General features: G+C 33.3%; 2 protein-coding genes across 3 annotated transcripts; one reads left to right on the forward strand and one right to left on the reverse strand.

Moving 5' to 3' along the window:
• The first annotated feature begins 2,806 nt into the window (after positions 1 to 2,806).
• Positions 2,807 to 7,592, forward strand: LOC142616976 (MICOS complex subunit MIC10-like). Its single transcript, XM_075789701.1, has 3 exons — positions 2,807 to 3,204; positions 5,658 to 5,797; positions 7,330 to 7,592. The coding sequence occupies exons 1-3, from the start codon at positions 3,063 to 3,065 to the stop codon at positions 7,342 to 7,344; spliced, it is 297 nt and encodes a 98-aa protein (XP_075645816.1). The 5' UTR covers positions 2,807 to 3,062; the 3' UTR covers positions 7,345 to 7,592.
• A 7,795-nt stretch (positions 7,593 to 15,387) lies between these two features.
• LOC142616085 (putative aquaporin NIP5-1) lies at positions 15,388 to 22,881 on the reverse strand. Of its 2 annotated transcripts, XM_075788978.1 has the most exons (5): positions 22,055 to 22,881; positions 18,172 to 18,591; positions 18,011 to 18,072; positions 15,888 to 16,065; positions 15,388 to 15,744 (listed from the first exon to the last, which is right to left on the reverse strand). In XM_075788978.1, the coding sequence occupies exons 1-5, from the start codon at positions 22,268 to 22,270 to the stop codon at positions 15,736 to 15,738; spliced, it is 885 nt and encodes a 294-aa protein (XP_075645093.1). In that variant the 5' UTR covers positions 22,271 to 22,881; the 3' UTR covers positions 15,388 to 15,735. The 2 variants fall into 2 exon arrangements, with proteins under 2 accessions (XP_075645093.1, XP_075645089.1); XM_075788974.1 differs by having other exon boundaries at positions 15,725 to 16,065.
• Positions 22,882 to 24,117: the final 1,236 nt, after the last annotated feature.

Genomic DNA, 24,117 nt, shown 5'->3' on the forward strand with positions numbered 1-24,117 from the left:
CCAAAGGACCACACGTGGTCGAGCAACCGAAAAAGGCCTCCGAACAGATACATATTTCCAAATTGAAATAGATTGTCAACCACCATGCATCAAAAAATAAACACAGCTATTAGATTATGAAATAAATTTTCAAAATTGTAAAATTTTTATATGTTTTTATTATTTGTAAAATTAACTACCTAATAGGGAATTTGTAATTTAGTTCTCTATTTTGGGATGTTGATATTGCGTGGAAATAGAACTTGTGTGTTTGTTTTAATTACATTTTCAAAGGGTTGACTAGAATCATTTGTATTTGTGATGTTTTGTAGCAATGCTAAGATTTGTATAATTTTACTATAAATGAATAAGTATCAAGTTTTTGATTTGAGCTCTTTCTCGACATGGGTGAATCCAAATTATGCATTTCACATCAAGAAATTTGTTATATGATTCACTAAGTGGCAAATACATGTTTCAAAAAAAATTCACATGAAAAGTTACGGGTTGACCTAAACTCAATTGACAAGAATTGTTTATAAGCCGTTTAAAATGACTTGTTTTTTACTTGACTTAACCTGACCTAATCTAACCCATACTGTTTGCCATGCGTAATGTTGTTGACATTGATCATTGTTGACGACCACACAAATTGAGTCTAGCGGCAACATTACTTGTCAAAAGCTTAAAGGCCAATTGTAAGTTCCATGATCCGTACCCCCTTTTGTGACACATTGGCATGTCGGTTTCTTCTCGCGAAGGTAGGGTGTGCGGTACTTAATCTCCTTAAAAAGTAGTTTTAAACTCAAATCTAGTGCGAACCTAGGAGTATGTAAAGCCTCTTGAAAAACGATGATAGAGTCGCCACCTGGTTATAGGTCCAGGGACCAAAACATGGCTCCATGAAAGTCTACCTACTAGACTAGGTATAGAGTTAGGGTACAGGATGAGAATAGGTTAGGCACCTTAAACCTGTCCAGTTGTAACTGGCCTTTATATATTATTACTGGATAGTGGTGAATTGGTGTCTATCTAATGAGTCTATGTGAACATGTGAATACATCTAAGTCTTAGAGTTCGTCTATGGGTCATGTGAATAGATAAAATGGAAAGCATGAGATAGATCATGTGAAAAGCAAACAATCATGTCAAGGTCAAAGGAATGCATGAGCATATGTACATCTAATCAAGTGAATATTAAAACATGTGGATATGTGAGCACGTAAACATCCAAGCATGTGAAAATGGGAGCATCCGAACATGAGAGCTCATGCGAAGCAGAAGTCAACTACTAGTTGTTGTTTCTATTAGAAGCTTTCACTCAGCATATCAGAAGCTATTATTACAACTTTTTAAAGTCTTATGTTTCTAAAAAAAAAACTTTTTAAAGTCTTCTTCTTATTTCTTTATTTAAGTATGATTTTGCTTTTACATAATTTATTTTGTATTAAAATAAACTAACAAAAATAACCTAATTAATTTTGTGTAAATATTTGTTGGGCATTTTTTTTTGGCAATTTCCACTTTGATCCCCACATTTTTTGCATTCCTATTTGGATCCCTAAATTTTGAAAATAATTTTTAATTTAATCCCTATTGTCATCTCATTAACAAAAATTGCTTATGTAGTAGACGGAATGCATTGTTGGCATGTTAAACGTTGAAAAGACAAATAAAATAACAAAAAATTATAAAAAATGTCACGTTAGCATATGATTTGAAAAAAAAAATATTAAACACAAAAAAATGTTTAATTTCCCAATTTTAAAGATAAAAAATAAAGGTAGGAACCTAAATTTTATTGTATTTTCTTGACAACCAAACACACTCTTTGCCAAAGATACACAACAGCCTTAGAAATCCATGACAAGCCACACCCCATCGGATTTTCTTGTTCTTCCCTAAGGACTTATGGCTAAAAACCCATAAGTTTTTCTTGTTCTTTGCCACGCTTGAGTAGGTTGTTGGGTTCTTGGGGTATTCTTGATTTGTAAATCCATGGGCTTTGATGTGTGTGAATACTTGTGCGTTGTGTTTACATTTTAGATGCATTTCCTTGCTAGGTTAATGAGTTTGATTTGCTGGAGGTTTCAGGCATGTGTGTGTTTTCTTGTATTCTGGAGGTTCGTGTTTGAATCTCATAGGTTTATGTTTGTGCGTTCATGTTTAAGATGAACCCATATCTAAATTCATGTGTATTTTGAGTTTATTTTCGGAAAATGTTGAGACCACCGAAAATGACACAACTTTGTGCCATTTTTGGTGGTTCTAGTACAACTCTTTATTTTATTCATTTCTTATTTTGTTAGAATTGATAAATTAATTTTTTTTTAAAATCAAATTTTGATGCAGATGCTAATGTGGCTTTTTTAAATTATTATTTTATGTTGGCATAGAATTTTTTAAATACCAAATAAATATATTTTTTATTAGTTAGGTTAGAGTCTAACATGCTAGCATTTCCCTCTATCTGCTATATAAACATTTTGTGTTAGTGCGATGATGACATGGACTAAAATGAAAACGATTTTCAAAATTTAGGGACCCGAATAGGAACGCAGAAAATGTTGGGACCAATGTGGAAATTGCCCCAAAATGTAGTTATTAAAATGGTATTGAAGGTTTTTTTTTTTTTTTTGGCTTTTATAATTAAAAAAACAAAAGTAAAGAAAAGACAAAGATCGAGTTGGGAGTTGGGCCTAATAACTGTTGAATTGAGGAAAACAAAAGCAAAACAAAATAGTGGGTTGGGTTAAGTTGGGGGAATGTTTGAGCCCAAAGCGGTGGCATGGACACATAAGATGAAGGTGTTTCTTAATTCTTTTTTATTTTATTACCCTAAGAAAATTTGGAAATTGGTGAGAAAGAATAGAATCTTAGTCCTAGTCCTAGAGAAAGGGCAGGAGCGAGAGAGCGAATAATAAGAAAAGAAGCAATCGAGAGGAGAGGAGGCCTGTCTTTCTCGTTCTATAGCCGAGGAGGCCTCAGACTCAGACTGACATTACATACAGATATAGACAGTTGCTACAACAAAAAGCAATCAATCAAATTGAAGAAGAAGAAGAAGAAGAAGAAGGGGTGGAATGGCGGCTGAGAAGAACAACCAGATTGTGGGCCAATCCAAATACGACTTGGACGCTAAGTGGGATGCGTGTCTCGATCTGACGGTTCGCCGCTTCGTCTACTCATCCTTGGCCGGCACCTTTGGTGGCCTCCTTTTCTTCAGTCCGTTCTCTCTCTCTCTCTCTCGCTTAAATCTTATTTTCTTTATTTGCTTCTGAACAAAATTTATCTCGATTGGGATTATTGGTTGCTTTTACAATTTAACTCTTCCATTTCCATGTAATTAATTTACTATTCCTTTGATGTTGTTAGATAACAAGGGTTTTTGGAATTATGAATTTTTAAGATTCTTTTCTTATGATGAACAGAATCGAATCTACCAATTTGCTTTACTTGCCTTGCCTGACATACATACATACATGCATACATTTACATGGGTTTGATCATAATCACTATATTTGTACCTATAAATAAAAACACATATTCTAAGTAGAAGTGGGTAATTTAGGAAGGGCAGCAGCAAAGCCTCATTCTTTGGTGCCAGATAGTAGTCAAATGGTATGTATAGTGACCATGTTTCCTTCTCTACCTGCTAAAAAATCTTTGAATTGAGTCATTGATTTGCCTAGTCTAATTGGGCTGAAGGGATTCAGCAAAGACTGCATCTCAGTATGTTGGTACTAAGTTTAGTTCCTTTCTGCTTATTACTAGTGGCACTTGAGGCTACAGGCAGGCATTTGATCCTGTTATAACTGCAAGTTATGTTAGTATTGGGAGTTCTTTTTCTTTTTGATATTTGGTTGAATTTAAATTTAACACAAAGTTTTTGTGTTTTTTTTTTTTTATTTTTTTTATTTTTTTTGTTTTAGTTTTTAACTGGTAAATTACACACCACCCGGTGGACTCTTGAGCCCCACAACCTCATCCTCCATCCTGTTGAGCTATAGCTCATTGGCTAAAAAACAACAATTTTACATCTTCAATATCCTATTTTTGTTGAAATATTGTTTTTATGTTATCATTTCGTGCATGCTTGCATGTTTTTAACATGTTTTGCATAAAAAATTTAAATTTTTAATATCTTCCAGCTTTTTCTCTTTGATTCTTATACACTGCAATTATTTTTTTGGTTCATGGGCTGTTTTATGCCCTGGTTGCTGCCTCTCAAATTCAAACTTGCTGGTCAGGTAAGTTGAATCGGGTTGCCTTAAAGGTCAATCTGTTGTGTACGTAGGGCCCAACCCAATCACCTCATATTGGGATTTCTCAATCAAAGCTGTGGGTCACATGATTCCTTTTTTGAGTTGTCCAAAACCTAAATATGTCATATAGAATATATTAGAAGTGACTTGAAACAGATTCTAATGTTGGGAAACAATCTTACAGTATGAGAATAATATGGTGTATCAAATGCTTTATAAGCAATTGTAGGCAGGACTCTTTGTTATTACCAGTGTTGGTAAAAGCGCAGGGCACACTTAAGCTCAAAGGCCTCTTGGAGCCTAGGTGCAAAGTGCAAGCATGCGCCTGATTGAAGTGAAGCTCAGATTAAACAAAAATTTATAATAAATTTAAAAATAATTATTAATGAGAAAAGAAATACAACAATCAAATTATCATATAAACTTATATAAAGCATTTTATATAATTCATATAACATTTATATAAGCCCTACTTTTGCAATTTTAACACAAAAATTGCAAGTCAAGTCATTTTAATTTTTTGGACCAGCTAGATGTGAGTACTTCTGTGCCTTTCATAAATCTCCGATAGCCCCTATGACTAATTTCTAATAGTAGTTAATAATTTAATCACTTATGGACTATAAGTCTTTAATATTAGTCTTCTATGTTCAACATCAACTACTAACAATTACCCCAAATATATTATATTATACTTTTTTTCTTTTTCATGAATGACCTAAGAATATGAAGATATAGCAGTATGTTAATTGGTATGCAGTAGATATTCAAAAGGGAAAAAATAGAATAAGAAGAAGAAGAAGCTGCGTGGGTAATTGTTTTGGTGAGAAAAAACCAAGAACAAATAAAAATAAAAATAAAAATAGAGAAGAACTAGGGGTTGTGGGTTTTTGGACAAGTTATACTCAAACTTGTATGTTTTTTTGATAAGTAAGTTGCACTAAAAATATGGCAAATCGATGGTTTATATCGATAATGTCAAGATCCTAAAGTTTTAATTTAGTTTTGGATTTTTTTTTTCTTTTTTGAAAAATATGAAAAGTGCAAAAAAGTGTGCTTTGAACTTTTTGAAAAAAACCCAAAAAAGCACGTCTAAAGCATGCTTCTTTGAGTGCGCCTCGTGTTAGAGGCAAAAAGCGCTAGAGCCTAGGGGCTTTGCGCTTAAGTGCGCTTTTACCAACACTGTATTACCACGATTTATCTCTTTGGCACTGAAATTGAAATGTATAATATAATCACAATGGGCATTATACATTTTAAGTTTCTACTAAATGTTCATTTATGATGTCACTGTAAGCTTTTATCCCTGGCATAATGATATGAATGCTTTTGCAATCTGTTGATTAGAAGCTAGTGTTTTTTACATCCACAAATGAATTATCTTGATCAATGTATCCTGATTTGTCATACCAGGGAGTCCTGTTTCTCGTTGGGCATCTGTAGCTTTTGGTGCTGGAGTGGGTATTGGATCTGCATACACAGAGTGTTCTCGTTTATTTGATGGATCTCCTGCAAAGTTGGCAGCTCCTAAGATTACAGAGACTCCTGCTCCGGTAGGACTCTTATTTTTATTTTTTAAATAACTAACATAATCTTCTATTTTGGTAGACATTGCCTTCAAAATTAGAATCAGATAAAATTGTATGAGGGATGCAATATTGCAATTTTGGTTTGATCAAGTGATTTTGTTGAAAAATCCATTATGTTTTGTGAAGAACCATAAGAAGAGTAGTTTTGGAGAGCTCAAACCTAGGAACAGTGCCTGGGTACAGGTACTGCTCTAGGCTGTGCTTTCAAGATACTGGAAACAAGACGATAAAGCTTTATATATAGGCAGAAGTAATGATGTTCACGATCGTTTAAATAATTTCTACACTTCATATGGACTTGAAAGTCAATGCAGAGTTGGAAATGAGTCAGAGAAATTGATTTAATATAATACACTCAATGAAAGTAGCTAATTATTTGAATGGGAAAATAAGGAGAAACTTGGTGCTGGACACTTAATTTGGAATGCAACTTTTGTAACTTTCAACGGGATCAATTTTATCCCATCAGGAAGTAGATTAATCATCTGATTACCATAAATATTAGAACAATTCACAGTTAGTTTAATTTTTGATTTATCAGCTGTACCCAATGGGACCAATTTGTTTGCTTGATTTTTGACAACTACTAAATAATGCTTGAACAATGTGAAGTTTAGAGAGAGCAGTGGCATGGTATAGTTAGCCCCTTTATGTTGCATGCATCAGTAATTGGATAGACAATGATGACTACTATTACGTGTATGATTTAGATGCCGAAGTATTGATGAATAATTTATCTATATAAATCTTCTTAAAGAGACATGTTATTGCAACGTGACATCTTTGTTACATGTTTGGTCAGATTCATTTTTATTTCTGAATATTCAGTGTTGGTAAAATTGTCAGGCTCACTTAAGCACAAAGGCCTCCTGGAGCTTAGGTGCAAAGCGCTCGAAGTGAAGCACACATTAAAAAAAAAATTTAATGGTCAATACAACAATCAAGTGATCGATTAATCATATAAATTACAATAAAACATTTTATATAATTGTCTTGTGCTTTATGAAATATATGCAACCATGATATTTGATGGCCATATTAAAATGAAGATATTAAGACTACATGCCAATGCCAAGGTTGGTGCCCTTCTAATTAGAGATTTTCAGTGGTTTAGCTGAAGTATGAACAAACCATATCAAGTCGGCTTTGGGAAAGCTAATGTTGGTTTCTTGAAATGAACTTGTGGAAGCAAGACAATTTTGGATTCAGTTTTTTGTTTAAAATGAATGTTTGAATGGAATGGTAGAATCTAAAGGTAATATCAGTGGTTGTTTGCTAATTGTATATTTAAAAAACTTATGTAGCTTAAATTCATGATCTCATCCTCCAACCAATTATTATGCAAGAAGGAAGTGTCAGTTGAGCCATAGCTTATTGGCTTTACTTTTCAAATATATTTGTTATTAGCTGATTATTGTTTTGAACGCATTTATACATTTTAAAGAAGAAATTATCTGCTTATTAGGATTTTTATTTTTATTTTCACTCTCTCCCAGGATGGCCAGGACTAAGAATGGACTCTTGACGTTACAACCAAGTTGGCTGGCGAGCAGAATCATAATTTTGTTGAAGTTGTTGGTGTTTTCTTTCACCAGAGTGGCTTTTATATATGTAGTACAAACATTGTTTTGAATGGATAAGCGACTAACCTGTTGTACGTCGAATTCTATTATTTCTTGTTCTGTAGTCTTATTTCCTTGAATGGAAGTTTACTTTTGGGAGAAGAAAAAAAGGAAGAAATAAATTTCTTTAATGGAAACCTTGCTTTTAGTATTTAATTTATCAACTATGGAAATGGTGGCCAGGGTTGCTGAAACTGAATGTGGTATTACTTTCGTGAGTGAAGTTGTCCCCGACCCAACCTGTTTTATTTGCTTTCTTCTTTATTGGGCACAGGCGCACTGCACAAACATGTTCGCCGACTTTCACTTGCACGCTTTATGTTAATGTCTCAAAATTCTGAAACCACCTACAATAATTCTCGCAAGGAATCATCGACGACATGAGTCATACTTTTTTTTTGCAACGGACATGAGTCATACTTTGGGAATGAGTATTTTCTTCTTTATTGCCGTTTTAGGAGTTCTATAGCAAAGTGTGACTTACAAAGGCCACATCTGAAAATGTCTGAGGTAAATTTTGCAAGTGGCCTAAGAAAGAAAATATCAGATTATCAAATATTCCAAAATAAATAAGAAACAAGGATCGTAGATGATTCCCATAAAATAAAAAATAAAAATAAGATTGTAGATGATTTCATAGAATTTATGAATTAAAAGCAGAAGCAGAAAATCTTATGGCTTTCATTCAATGGGAAAAGAAAAAATAGAGGCATTAGTCACAACACTGTAATTTAGCATATAAGCACTAAAAATTTTCCAATAGAGAATATATATATTGTTAGTTTAAAATTCCATCATTAGAAAAAAAAAAAAAAGAGAGGCTAAAATGCAAAATTGACCCTCTAACTTTCTAACTTTGCTTTCGTTCATTTCAGTCTTCTAAGTTTCAGATTTATTCAATTAAGACAATTCTGTTAACTTTTGTTAAATTTTTTAGAAAAAAAAAATTAAAAAATATTTTTCAATCATTAATTAAAATTTTCTAACTTAAAAAATTTGAAGAAAAATTTTTAACATTGAAAAAATAATCACAACATATAACAAAAGTTGATAGAAAAGTCTTAATTGAATAAATTTGAAAGTTAGAGAGCTGAAATAAACAAAAGTAAAGTTAGAGAACTGAAATGAAATCTAAAAAAATTTAGAGGGTCAATTTTGCATTTTACCAAAAAAAAAAAAAATTAAAGGCCCAAAAAACCGCATTTAGTTGGGTAGAGTTTTCTTGGTTTAGTTTAACTAAATATTTGAGATGGCTATATGAATGATGAATGTTCTTACATGATGCTAATGTCATATTTTTGGGTTTTGAACAATATTATATCATCAGGTTCTCGAGCCATTCTCAAAAAAAAAAGAGAGGCTCTTGAGCGGTTGAGCCACAAGATAGGTAGACCGGTGTTGCCTGCATTGAGTATATAGATATAATACCACGACAACTAGAACACTCCGAAATTCCGAATGGATGTTCAATTCAACGGCAATAACAGTAACACCTAGTATATAGACATAAAACCACGACAACTAGAGCACTACTCCTAATGGATTTTCAATTCAATGGCAATAACAGTAACACCTATTTACGGTCAATAGTGCAATTACCACATGAAATCATATTTACTATTCATGCGTTACACATCATTTATGGCCATCAACATAAAGAAATCACACATTTTTCCCCAATTTCAGAGGCAAGTTATCCCTTCATCCACCTATGTTACTAGGACATGATGTACATATCAAATTACAGATGCATTGTCTAAATCCACAATCAGACAAAACTGCGTGTTGCCAAAAGTTTCTTCTTCAATGTCAGGGAAAAGTGAAGTTTCCAAGTAACAAAATGTGTTCAACAAACAGACTTAAAAAAAAAAAAAAAAAGACAAAAAAGAAAAAATGGCTTATATGGTGCGGTATCATTGCCTTGCTCCACTTAAACCCGAATTCTATAATGTGGGACTGTGAATACAACGGAATGTGAGAATTGCCACCTAGTATTTGCATTGGTCTATGAACTATTTATATAGATTCCTTTTAAGTAAGGACTTTTTTATCTTATTACCAGAAATATAAGTTCGAAATTAAGGTACGGTCTTGGGAACGTGTTAGGCACCTAAAACCGCTCAACCTTAAGGTTGGCTTCTTCTCATTGTATCTTATGTCTTAACCCTATTTAAGACATACTCAATATTGTTATCTAGATTCACACACACACACACACACACACACACACACTAACATTCATCTAACAATCAACATGACATCGATCATCCCTAACCATACATCTATCATGGCAATCAACAAAAGCCTAATATTCATCTAGCATGGCATATCCTAACATACACCTAGCATACATCTCAACCAACCTAACTGATAGGCCAAAAACGTATTGACCCCTTGTGATGGATTAAGTTGATTAATTAGCCAAGTTATTAATTAATCAAATTAACATGCAAATTGCGTGGTAGCACAAACAAATCACCAATTAAACTAAGTATGCAGCGGAAAATAAATGACACGGTGATTTATTTACGAATGGAGAAAACCTACACGGCAAAAACCTCATTGGGTGATTTTAAGATCACCACTCCCGAAATTCCACTATTATCACAACAAGCAGTTACAAGTAAAGGAATCCCAAGTACCTTACCAATTTACAGTTGAACCCTTACCCTAATATCCAATTGGATTTGTTCTGTAGTGACAATTTCTCCTTTCAATGCACGACTCCCAAGTACATGACTAACCAACTGCGCGGATTCCAGTACGCGACTTCAATCACCAACTAGAGAAGATTGTTGGCTGCAAAGTTCTTCAATTCATCCACACGATGAAGATCAAGAAGATGCTTGGTTACAAAACCCTACGGTACACATTACACAACAACTTCTTCACAAGAGAGATGAACTAGGGCAAGAACTTTGTCTTTGATCACAACTTGATTGAACAAGGATTTCTCAATGCTTGTGCAACTTGTGAACTCTTTGACGACCCTTAGAATAATCCTTTTATATGTCTAGGGTTAGGAGAAAAGAAAACCCAAAGACACATTCACGGATTGGAATCAAAACAGAACTCAAAATCAGTTTTTCTTAAACCTCGACAGATAGAGCTGTCGAGCAGCTGTCGAGCCACGGGGCTGGAACAACTCTTTAAATCTCGACACATGCTAGCTGTCAAGCTTTAATGGACTTGCACTTTTCAGCTTGTTTCTTGGACAGACTTGATGACTTCAACACTTGATCTTGAAACACAGTTTCTTGAAGTATAAAACTCATCCTAAATCTATCCAATTACAAGTAAAGTGCGTTTTGTCAAAGGATTAGCCAATTACATAAATGAATGACATATGTTCTTAACAAGTGAAACACATATGTCCTAACACTAACATTCATCTAGAATGGCATAACATAAACCCTAGTATACATCTAGTATCATGTCATCGCATCCAAAGCAGAAGCATATGAACATTACAATCAAGGTAGAAATGACGCAAACAAATCATGTCATCATCCAAAACATTAAGAACACAATTGTATCACCAAACCTAAGCAAGACCAATCATGTACATTGTGAATGCATGACTTATCTTTACTTACCTTGCAGCAACTTAGCATCTATGGCATCATGCATGAACATGTGAATGAATGACATGGCATCAAAGTAAGAACTTTAAGAGAAAACCCTAATCTATCCTAATCTAGCATATAATGACAAACAAACATATGAACAGAGCAATAGAAAACACAAAAGCATACAAGAAGGTGAAAGTACAGACATATGATGTAGAATAAAAGAAAGAACAGAAGCAGAAAACTCAAAATTAGGGTTTCTAGGCACAAGTATGTGTGCGCATACATAGGCCTGCGTATGTAGGCTAGTTGTATGCGTACGCATACAAGAAGCATGCGCACGTTGACACACCCTAAACCTTATCCCAGAAATAGAAATGCAAAAAAAACACTTGAAAACTTAAATCTAACAACTTCCATGCTTTTAAGACATACAACAACGTAAACATAGACTACATAAACAAATTAAGGCATAAAGAATGTAAAGAAACAAAACAGAATTAAACTAAAGAAAATAAAAGAGAAAACTTGAAATGAATACCTTAAAGCAAAAGCTCCTAGGCTTAATTTTTGACTGTTCTCCTCAATCAAATCTATTCACAAATCAATAAAAATGTGATTAGTAATCTTAAACTTAAAGATCAAGGCCAAAAAAGGCCCTAATCAAATAAAATTGACTTGAGGATGTTTTGTGAAAAACTTCTTCTTTGATTCATTATTTCTAGTGAATCTTAGTGTTTTCCTGTGGGATTTTTGTGTGTTTTGAAGAGGTATCATGTATGGATATTTATATTGTGAAAATGGGGGGTTTGAAACGGCTCTTAGACGATTTGGGATTAGTTCCAAATCTGAGTCTTTAATGCAGAAAACTTGCCTTTTGTAGATTTCTGAAACCATACCTGCGTGCGCAGACTCGTTCCTATGTACTCAGGTCAAGGGTTTTCTTTGGCCTTTATTTTCCAAAAATAGGTTTTTCCTCATTAAAAAGTTATATTTTCTATTTTAACACATCTCAAGTCAATTTGTAATCTAATTGGGCCCTAAACCAACCTTGGGTCTTAGAATTTTGGCATCATTGGGGAACGGGAGCCCGAGTTGTAAGGGGTACAAAATGTAGTGTCTATAGGGACCACTGAAACTGCTTGGGGCTATCCATATGGGCACAACATTTTAAACTGAAGCGCCATGACTTGAACCACAACCCTTGGACTCTTAAGGGTGATGGTTCAAGGGACTCCTACCATGCATCAGGCTACCACCCTTTGGTGGTTCAACAAACATGAACTTGATGCGGAAGGCAATTCTATGATTTATTAATTAGCTTGACTATCTTGTATTATTTCAATTCCGAATTCTCGATAATCCTTAAAATAGTTTCGATCAACAAATCTCAGAATCTATAGCCATTCAGACCACTACATTTATTGTAGAAATACTAATTTCCGAATATATTTAAAAGGCCATCCTTTTTGTGGTAATAAGGCTTTCATTCAAAAAGTAAGAAACAGAAATATCATAATTCATAGACAAGTTATACACAACGCATGCAGAATCTAGGCTAAGCAACATAGAAACATCAGAAGGTGGGACTAAGAAAATAGCAAAATCTTGACTAAGTATAGCTCCTCGTCCAATTAGTGCATATATATGCACGTTTGTTAGCTTCTCTAAAACAGTGTTGTATATTAACCAAGGGGATGCGGCTTAGACCATCCTCACAATCAGCACATAACATCAATAGCATTTTGTTGTCAGTCAAATTTACCGAGAAGATCCCCATCCAATTTAGCATCTAGTACAATCTCTAGGGCAAGGATGCTTAAGGATTCTGAGGTCTGTTGATACCGGAAAAGTATGGGAAAGTATGGGGTGAATCAAACTTAACCGATATGATGAATGAGAGAGGACTAGATGTATAATTTTATATTTTTGATTATATGAAATAAGAAAACACTCAAGAATTAAAATGATAGACACGCTCATCACCAAAGCAAACCCAAAGGGATACAGATATCTACACCCAAAAGAATTTAGCTAAGGATACAGAACTGAAGTGGCTCATTACTCAATGGAATTAATATAGAATATCACCACTCAAAGAGATACGGAAACTAAGGAATTTAGCTAAGAATACAGAATTGAATTAACTCACCACTCAATGAGATATCAAATTTCACCACCCAAAGTGATACAAAAATTGAACTTGCCACTCAAAGGAATCTACCCAAAGGATAAGAGTTAATTTTGAAGAAATCCATCTCTTATAAAGCACAAAGGATAATTCTGAAAACACTCTACAATTTGATTTATTCATTTTAGCTAAATGACTTATATAATGCTTAGGACAACCCTCTAAGCATGGGATAACTAAAACTCACCCTTGAATGGACAACCTTATAAATGTTCTTTGACTAGATAACAAAGACATTTGAACATATAACATAGACGACACATGTCACCTACGTGACTGTCACATAATTTGCCCTTTACTCCTGCGTCATCTGCCCACTAGCATCCCAGTGGGCTGAACCTAAATATGTAGCCATGTATTGTTACTAATCACATAATACATCCATTTTAACTTGTCTACCTCTGATGCTTCAGCATGCTCCTTCAATCAATCTCATAAAACTAGATTACTATATCAAACTTGTATGAAAAAAAAAATAATTACGGAAAACTAATGTTAATAACATGCACCAAATAAATTAAAGGTTAAAATGCAAATTACACCCTTAAAGTTTAGAGGTGTTTGGATTTTACACCCTAAAGTTTCAGAATTTGGATTTTATCCCTTGCAGTTTTGAGGTGTTTGGATTCACACCATGAAGTTTCAGAATTTTGATTTTACCTCTTAAAGTTTTGGGGTGTTTGGATTTTAAACCCTAAATTGTAACCCCTATACCCTAACCCCCAACTCTCAAATCCCTAAATTGCTAACCACTATATTGTAACCCTTAGCTTAACCCCCAAATCTCTAATCCCTAAATCACTAACCCCTAAATCTCTAACCACTAAATCGCTAACCCTAAATTTTAACCCCTAAACCCTAACCCTTAAATTTCTAACCCCTAAATAGTTAACCTCTAAATTGTAACCCCTAAACCCTAACCCCCAAATCTCTAAACCCTAAATCACTAACCCCTAAATTGTAGCCCTAAATTGCTAACCCCTAAATCTCTAACCCCAAAATTGTAAACCCTAAACCCAAAATCGCTAACCCCAAAATTGTAATCCCTAAACCCTTAAACCCTCTAAATTGTAAGCCTTATATCACTAACCCCTAAATTGTAAATCCTAAACCCTAACACCTAAATTACTAATACCTAAATCATGAATTCCTAAATTGCTAACCCCTAATTAAATTGTAATTCCTAGATCCTAAAGTATAAATCACTAACCCCTAAATTGTAACCCCTAACCCCCAAATTTGTAAACCCTAAATCGTTAACCCCTGAATTGTAAGCCTTAATCACTAACCCCTAAATTGTAAACCCTAAACTTGACACCTAAATTGCTAATTCCTCTAAATCTCTAACCCCTAAATCGCTAACACCTAAATATCTAACCCCCTAAATCGCTAACCTCTAAATTATAGCCCCTAAACCCTAACCCCTAAATCTCTAAACCCTTAATCGCCAACCCCAAAATCCCTAACCTCTAATTCGCTAACCCCTAAATAGTAATCCCTAAACCCTAACCCCTTAATCTCTAACCCCTTAATCGCTAACCCTTAAATCTTTAACCCCTATCCCTAAATTGTAACCCCTAAATCGGTAACTCTTAAATCATTAACCCTAAATCATTAACCCCCAAATTGTAACTCCTAAACCCTAACCCCTAAATCGCTAATCCCTAAATTCCAACCCCCAAACCCTATCCTCTAAATCTTTAACCCATAAATTGTAACCCTAAACCCTAAAGTATCATGATTTTAAAGCCAAGGATAGTCAAGTTGGAACCAAGTGATAGTTCCAACTGGCCAACCCAAAATGCTCATTGCCTTCCATACTCTACATGTAGCTTAAAATTTTTTTTTTCTTCTTAAATATCTTTTCCCTTCGGCTATAGCATTTCTTCAAAGTAGCTTTCATGATGCCATGGTGATTTTATCATTCCTTTTCTTTATTTTTTTTTTTATAAGGTTTTCATGCTACTCAGGGTGAATTTAGCATGTCTTCATGAATAGCATTTTGATAAGTATCTGACACGGCACTTTCTTCTTTGTATATATATATTTCCCAAGTTTGTAAACTGTAAATAGCTTTTAATTTGTATTTCATGAATAAATAAATAAATAAATAACACAAAAAAAAATAGAAAAGAAAAAAATTAAGTGTATAAGATGTATCAAAGGCAATGATGCAAGATACTAACAAACCATGCAAGCTAATGCACTTTATTAATACATACCCACAAAAGATTACAAACGCAAGCTCTTTAAAAAAGGAGACAAATTAAGCAAATTGCATACACAACACATTAAGAAGCAGGGTCTGCCCACAGAGGAGCTTAGGACCAAATGCACATCTAATTAAACATCACAGAAGCGTCCATCAAATGTTCATGACCCCAAGCCATAGAAAGGCAACATCCATTATTCAACTGCACTTTCGTGTCGTGGACTTTCAGTCACATCATCACACGTCCGCCACACCTTTAGTCTTCTTCTTCTTCTTCTTCTTCTTCTTATTATTATACTTTCAAGCTATCATGACATCTGGTATTTAATCAATCAATCAAACAAGGTCCAAACAAAAAACAGCACAAAAAGTAAGAAAAGTAATTAAACATTATAGCAGCTAGTTTGCGTCCTCATCGTGCTCCTAGCTGTAGGCCTAGCTAGCGACGGAAGCTCCTGACCTGGCGCGGTGGTTCAACCACGTCCTCTTCTCGGAGCTTCACCAATGTATAGGTTCCTGCACCAGCAATGGCCCCAAGTGTGGGGGCCACCAGGTATACCCACAAATCCTTGTAATTTCCTGCTGCAACTGCCGGCCCCAGAGTTCGTACGGGATTCATTGAACCCCCACTTGATGGCCTGCCACGTTTAAACCTTTATCATTAATAATTTATATAATTTTAAAATTTATTACTAATCCCTCCTTAATTTGGTACCGTGCACGTTTTCAATTTTGTGGTAAGCAGCTCAAATGATGACAAAATCCACCACCTCCTTTCCCACAAATGTCTTGTGTTGCTCACCTACCAAAATGTCCTTTCCGTCATAATCAGTGGTGACCCTTTCTTGCTTCCAATTGAAGCTAACAACCAACGGCAGAGAGGGAAAGAGGAGGTGGGAACCCAGCGGAATTATATCCGACAATAATTATATAAGAATTTTATTAATATATGCAATACAATAGTATATTATTTTTAAAAATATTTTTTATTAAAAATTGAAAATTTTCAATTTTTAATAAAATTTTTTTCAAAAATGAATTTGTTTATATATAGGTTCGATTAACCTGTACTCTTTTCAACATATATTTCATAAAAAAAACTAAAAGGTTGTAAAAGTTTTAATTTAACAACTTTTTTAATTTCTTGAAAAAAAAAACTTCCAAAATAATTTATTAATATATTCCTTAAGTGCAAATTGATCTGTTCAAATCATTTTTTTTACTCTTAATAAAGGGTCATGTTGACAGCAAAATTTAATAATGTAGACAGGATTATTTTCTAATGTAGACAAGACTCCTTTTAATGCATAAAAAAAGAGTAATACTCCTTTTAAGTTTCTTTAACCGGTTTCTAAGATGCATTCATTATCAAAAGCCTTTAACAAATAAGTAAACAATATTACATTTTAAAAATAAATTAAATGATTTATTCAAAATTTATTTTTTTCATATTTCAACAAATAAGCTAGCAAAAAATACAAGATGAAAAACTAATGTCCCTAACTAGTACAAATTTAAACAGAATATTTATTTTTAATGAAGCTTGAACGGGTGTGCTAATCTAATAATTCAAACCAAACGAAACAAAAATGTTAGTATGATATAAATCTATTTATATTTTTGCCTACTTTGGGTCTGGTTAATGTATGCTTTTAAGACACACAGTAATCATTTATTTTATGAAACTTTTTTTGAAAAATTAAAAACACTGTAAAAAAAAAAGTTTAATAACTTTTTTGCTTTCCCATATAAAAATATCCTAAAATAGTTTACTAACATATATCCTAAAACCTTTCTATTCTTTCTGCCCTGAAGTACTATCCTTATTCTTCCTCTTTTTTATAAGCTAATTCTTCAATTATTGAAAAAAAAATGAACAACTCCTTATAAAAATAATTTATAGACCTTCTGTTTGGTCTTTTATATTGGGTCTTTGTCATTTCATTTTATTTTCAATATTTATTGAACTTAATTTATCAAACTTCTTTTCCACCACCAATTTTGACATAATAAAATTACCAATTTCCTATAGTAAAAAAATACTAATTAAGCAGAATGGTTGAAAAATTGCGCTCTTGTGTTGTGTAGGGAATTTATATCCTAATAATATATGAATTTTATTGACATATGTCTTTAGAATATATATTAATATACTATTTTAAGAAAACTTCTACAAGAAAATGAAAAAAAAAATGATTAACTGATTTTATCACCTTTTCAATTCTCTATTAAAACTTTTTAAAAATAAATAATTAACCGGAGACATAATAAATAAATAAAGGATCATGCTAACGAGTGCTTTTAGGGTATTGATTAACAATCTATTTTAGAAAAGTTTTGACATTACTTTTATGAGAAATGAAAAAAATTGTCAAAATATTAATTGTTTTTCTTTCTTTTTTCATAAAAATTTTCTTTAAATAAATTATTAATCAATACCCTAAGAGCATTCGTTAACCTTCCCCATAAGTAAATAAATAAATAAAAGGGAGCGCAAAACAAGATGATAAAGCAGATCCCATAATAATGCATGAGTTACGTAAACAATCACCCTTAGAAGAGAAAAGCAAAGAAGTTACTCACCCAGTCATGAGAATGTTGAGCATAACGGTGGCTCCAACTGCTATACCCGCTAACTCTCCCACCTGTAGCAAACAAAAAAGAGAGAGACGATGTAAGCACGTCTTAATTCTTATCAAATGGAATTAGATTACTGCATGTGAATATACAGATACATTACATACCGCTCGAGTGTCAGTGGCGACGGCAGTGACAACAAACAAGAGATTGAAAGTGATAATGAACTCGAGCGCGAAAGCCTGGCCGGTGCTGACGTGAGGAACCGTAACTCCACCGGACATGTAGGGATGGAAAACACCCTTGAGAGCAAAGGATGCACAAATGGAGGCCGAAACCTGTGCTGCAATGTAGGCTGGGACCTGGATCCAAGGGAAGTGACGCAGTGCTGCAAACGCAATGGTGAGGGATGGGTTTAAGTGTGCCCCGGATATGTGTCCTGTCGACAGAATCACCACCATCACTGCCAGTCCCGCACAAGCCGCATTCCCGATCAGTGACTCCACTCCATTGTACTTTTGGTTCACAATGGGTCCTGCTGTTGCTCCAAATATAAGGATGAAAGTCCCCACAAACTCTGCTCCAAGCTGCAAATCCACCGACATATATTAAAAAAAAAAAAAATAAAGACTATTTTAAGAGAGAATCACTTTTTATGAACAAAGTTTCTCTCCAAACTAGATAAACTCTACAAATTTATCATATATCTTTATATTGAGTGTAAATTTTGAAAATCTAACCGTTAGATTGTATGTTCTTATTACATTCTTAATGCTTACAAAATTTCAAAAAGATTAAAGATCAATTTCTATGTCATCAAATAAATGTTATAATTTCAAGTTTTTGTAATTTAAAATTATATATAAAAAATAAGTTAATTGATCAAATAGTAAATAATATCCAATTTGAACGAAATTTGATACGTATGTTAAGAACATAAGGAACATGAAATTCAATGGTTAAATTCTCAAAATTCACACCAAAAAAAAAAATATAAAAAGTTTAAAGAATTTCTCTCCAAACTAGAAAGAAACTTTGTTCTATTTTTTATGCAATTAATCATGGTTCGAACTTGTGTCAAACCAGCTTTTGAAGGGGGAATTATATCTACGTTTTGTCCTCTTCAAATCAGAACCGTCAAAGAACCGAGAAAATGTCTGATTTTCGGTTTTTTCAATTCTTAACCGGTTTTCATCCGTTTTTGACTTTTGACTGGTTTTTTTTATCAAATCAGTTCTAGGTCCGATTCCTAGTTCAACCAGTTTCTCCGATCCGATACCAATAACTTATCACAAGAGGTTAAATATTGCTTCAGCCCCTCAAGTTATTACTCTTGCACCACTTATGCGGTGAGAATAATTTTTTCTTTTAAAAAAAAAAAAATTTGTGAAAGCAACAAAGTTTCACAGACAATTATCAAATTTAAAGAACTCTAACCACGTAAGTTTTGTTACAGATTTCATGGTTCAAGGCGTCGTATTAATAGGTTTTTGTTAACGATTGCCTTGGACATTCAGCCAAAAAAAGAAGTGTGCTTGTGGGCACTAGTTTACAAAAGACAGCAAATTATATATGTGCATTGACTAGAAAGAAAAGACAGCCAATTATATATGGACATGACATCGCAGTCGTGTCACTCTAAGAATGCACTCCCTAAAGCATAATAATAGTAGTTCAATAATAGAGTATACAATACAATAGGTTTTACGTTAAAATCCTATATCTAATAATTAAAAAAGAAATATCAATGGAATTCTCCAATAAGAGAAGGGATTGAAATTATCTGTGTAATTGACTAGATAATTATAAAAATGAGTGTGGAATAAGTTATAGTCTCAGAATTTTCTAATTAAAAGCTTAATTAGTTACACTAGATAATTGTGAAAATTGGCGTTAAATAAGTTATGATTCTAAATAATTTTCAATCAAGAGCTTTGTTTTCTTAGATGACTTTGGCGGTTTGGCCTAACTGGATATCCTCTTTAAAAGAGAGTCCGAAAAAAGAAAATTATCTTCTAACAAGATTATATAACAATAATACACCGTACCAACAATTATTAAGAAAGGAGTAGGTTAGACTCTCACCGTGAGACGTATTCGCAAAAATTCTATTTTTTTCCAATTACTCTATTCAACGTAATAACGGATTAACATATGGTAAGGTAACTGACAAAATATATATTTTAATTAAAATATGTACAAAATGTCACTGTAAAATAGTCAGAAAAAACAAATGTTTGAACACTTATTTATTTATTTATTATTCATTAGTGGCCAAAAAGAGTAGGAATTATGTAATGTATGGATCCCCTATACGCAACGATGATCTCAGTGAAAACTCTAATTTTATTATCTAACATACCGTCTTATGCAACAGATGCGTAAGGTACCACGTCCATTTCAAAGTCAACATTAGTGTTTAGCGTTATCAATGTCTGGTTTGAATTTTTTATTATTGCCTACGAATCGACTATTATTTAAAGATAAATAATTGGATTAACAATTGGAGAATTATTATGTTTAAGTATGTAAAAAAATGAATTATTTTTATTATCTTAATTATGGGACCAGAATTTCAAAAGGCTTGCTAATTAGAAACGCTCTAAAGGTTTGACTAACTCCTTTGCATTAAATACCAGGTAGAAAGGCCGGCCATGTAAAACTGTTCTCTCAAATAATTTAGAGGATGCTTCGAAGGTGTTACTAAGAAATGTATTCTTAAGAGTTAAAGCTAACTTTACAGCAAACTGATCGATTAGTATGAAAGTATATTATTACGATCGAATCTAACTTGTGTGATGTATCCAATTTTTGGGCAAATTGAATTCGCTAAGATATGTATATGTGTTTATCATGTCTTTACGTGTCAAGATATGTCTAGTTTGTATAAAATTGAATTTAGGGGTTCTAGTTATAGTCAAATAGTTATGATATTTTCAGTTGTGTCCCATAGACCCCACTTCCCCCCTATCTATTCTATCTAGGTATAATAAATCAATAGATAAATATATTTATTTATTTATAAACATAGGGAAAATTCTATTGATACTCTACATAAGAAATAGATTCTTATCCTATATAAAAAAAAAACGATTCTTATCAAATTATCATGATGCACCACTATTTGAATTTGTTGTTTATTGATCATAAAAGAGGGCGAAATTTGACATACACCAAAACCATTTAGGAATCATTGCCTCGATTTAAAAAGGAAAAATAACTTCAAGAATAATTGACGATTTTTTTTTTCAAAAGAAAAAGTTCAACAGTATAAAGTAAAATTAACATTTAGCATCCAAGTTTTTTTTTCCTCTTATTTTATTCTTTTTTGATAATTTGATGGTTGAAATAGAAAGATATAAATCATAAATATTTTTATTTAAAATATTAAGAAATATCAATTAAAGCGGGGAAAAAGGTCGGAAAAAAGCTCTAGGCATACCTTTTCCCTTACTATTTTATATTTTATGAGAATCAAACAAACAAAACATTGGAAATATTAAAGGTAGTTAAGTTGGTACACCCTGTATTTATGAGTACTACTACTCATTACTATTTCATTTATTAAAAAAACTTACAAATTTTGGAATCTGATTTGATATTTCCCAAAAATAAATCTAAAAGTCCACAAGTAGCAGGTTTTCTGATTGAAGACTTAAGAAATTCAAATTGAGGGTTTGAAAAAGAAAAAGGAGTTGTGGGGGAAAAAGGATTTCGTCAAATTGTGAGACACAAAGACAGTCTAACTTTCCAAGAAGTCAATTCGATCTCAAGGATAAGACCCCACAGTCGAGACCAATTGGGTTTTATGAGAAGTTATGACCGTGTATTGTAATAGCATTTATTCTAGTTGTGGTCGCATCGTATCAATATGAAAAGATCACGAGTGTTAGAGAAACAACGTCAAACAAAAAAAAAAACCGAAAGGAGTCGAATCAATATTCAACCAAAAAAGAAAAAAGAATCATTATGCCAAATATTTGCTTTTACTTTCAAAAATATGATAAAAATAATCGGTTTTTCTCCTCAGAGAGGGTGAGAGAGAGGTACCTTCCGAGTGAGAGAGATATCGGGCGCCGGGAAGTCGGTGAAGCACGTGTGAGGGTGACCCCAAGTTGGAGCATTAACAGGCAAGCACTTACATCGCGGCATTGACTTGCGATCATACGACATCGAGTCCACATGGAGAGATGAAAACAGCGGAGCTGGCGTCCCTGGTGTTGCCGGAGCCGACACCGGTGGAGTTCCTGCCTCTGATTCCGGCATTTCTTCTTCTCTTCTTCTTCTTCTTCTTCTTCTTCTTCTTCTTCTTTTAAATTAAGACAATAAATCAAACTTAATTTTTTTTTTTTTTTTTTTTTGGGTTATAGGATGCTAGGAAAGAGGTTGATAGAAGTTACATGATATGGTAATTTTTATAAAGGTGTCGCTACACGAGGGTTGTAATCTTGGCCAGGATAACTAACAGTAATGAATTATGATTATTGATAATTGTTATGACAATATTACGAACTAGGCTTAAGCAGACTACTTTTTTTTTTGGTTGGTGTTTTGGAGATGGAAGGAATAAGATTACATGGTTTTCAGGATTTTTATAAATGTGTTTCTAAGGAATGGGAGAGATGAAGCGAGCCAGGTTAAACACTACAACTGAAAGAAAGGTAATTCAATTCTTCATATACATGCAAAAGATTACAAAACTGGATGAGAATTTTCTGGAATTGAAAAGGGAAAGGCAGATTTACATGCTTCAACTGAAAATAGACAAAGAACAAGATCGAAATGCAATCGCGAGTTAGCTACTGCTGCTAGTAGAGGGAGAGGAGAAAAAAAAGGCGGGTTTGGATAGTAATCGATAAAACCTGAGTTGAAGAATAAAAAGAAGAAGTGCAAGAGAAATGAGACAAAGGAATGAGTGAAAGTTAAAAATGGCAAAAACAGAAATATAGGTGCTTACAGGGGTCGGGAATGAATTGAAGGAAGTTAGAGGGGGTGTCAGAGTTAGCCTAATTGCATGGTCGTATATATACAAAAAAAGGGGGCCATGTATATAACCTCACTGATTCGTTTACATAGAAAAAGTCAATGCCCATCCCATCATCCATGACAGCTACTGCCTCTACTTCCTACTCGCTTTATGCAACTAATAATGCTAGAGTAACTGCTTCTTTGACGATGGCCATCAGCACAGCACCACACACCATATACAGCCCATCAAAACTAACTGACTATTTTTTTAAAGAAGAAAAAAAAAATAGCACAAAAAGAGAAGCCGTATAAATATTTCTGAATATATTTTTTTGATAGACTTGGATAAAGGCACACTCTCACTTTCTTTGAGGAGATTTAAGTTATGGTTGGTTAATTTTTGTAATTGGTGCATATTTTATCTAATTTTTCAGTCCAATAAATGTTGTATGATTAAAACAATCTCTAAATAAAGTGTTCAACCTCAAAATTTCACCAGAAAAAACACTATTTTTTACCATGAATCTCTCTATTTTTTTAGTTTATAAAATGCTTATAATTGTTGTATTTTTTATTGACGTAACGCTGTAACTTGTATCTAGCGTGAACTAACTGCCTAATTAGTGCATTCAAATTCAATTCATTTTGATTAAAAATGATCTGGCCCCCCATTTGTTTTGCGTTGCGTCCGCGAGTGGGTACTATTGATGACAAACTCTCTCCACTCGCACATGCCCTTTGACGCTTTCATTTTTCCCTAAAACAATTCCCACCCCCCACCCAATCATGTATTATTAAAAGCAAATTTAATTAACAAGTAATAACAATAATGTCTCTTGTAGAATATCTTATTTTTTTTTCTTTCTCTAACATATCATTATTATTATTCATTAAAAAATAGTGTGCCACTGTGGCATTGTTTCATACTTTATCTTTCCTTTACTTTGTAAGAAATATAATTAATATGAGTTCTATAAAGCCTCAAAAGAATCCTAGTATATATACTTTAGTTTTACTTTGAATTACTTCTCCATTGCCTCATTTGCTTTTATTTATTTTTTTCCCAACTTGACGAATCTACCCTAAATGCATGCCAACACGACCTTAAGCAATTAGGCTTGTTCCCACCACTATTCCTTTTAGTT

The sequence above is a fragment of the Castanea sativa genome, chromosome 1 (genome assembly GCF_040712315.1).
Source record: "Castanea sativa cultivar Marrone di Chiusa Pesio chromosome 1, ASM4071231v1".
Taxonomy (NCBI): Eukaryota; Viridiplantae; Streptophyta; class Magnoliopsida; order Fagales; family Fagaceae; genus Castanea; species Castanea sativa.

Bases quoted from the DNA above. Each gene is read 5' to 3' on its own strand.
- LOC142616976 (XM_075789701.1), top strand. From the start codon at position 3,063: ATGGCGGCTGAGAAGAACAACCAGATTGTGGGCCAATCCAAATACGAC. The intron at 3,205-5,657 runs GTCCGTTCTCTC...TTGTCATACCAG, and splicing joins TGGTGGCCTCCTTTTCTTCA to GGAGTCCTGTTTCTCGTTGG.
- LOC142616085 (XM_075788974.1), bottom strand. From the start codon at position 22,270: ATGCCGGAATCAGAGGCAGGAACTCCACCGGTGTCGGCTCCGGCAACA. The intron at 18,592-22,054 runs GTACCTCTCTCT...GTGGATTTGCAG, and splicing joins ATATCTCTCTCACTCGGAAG to CTTGGAGCAGAGTTTGTGGG. The intron at 18,073-18,171 runs GTATGTAATGTA...TGTTTGCTACAG, and splicing joins TCGCCACTGACACTCGAGCG to GTGGGAGAGTTAGCGGGTAT.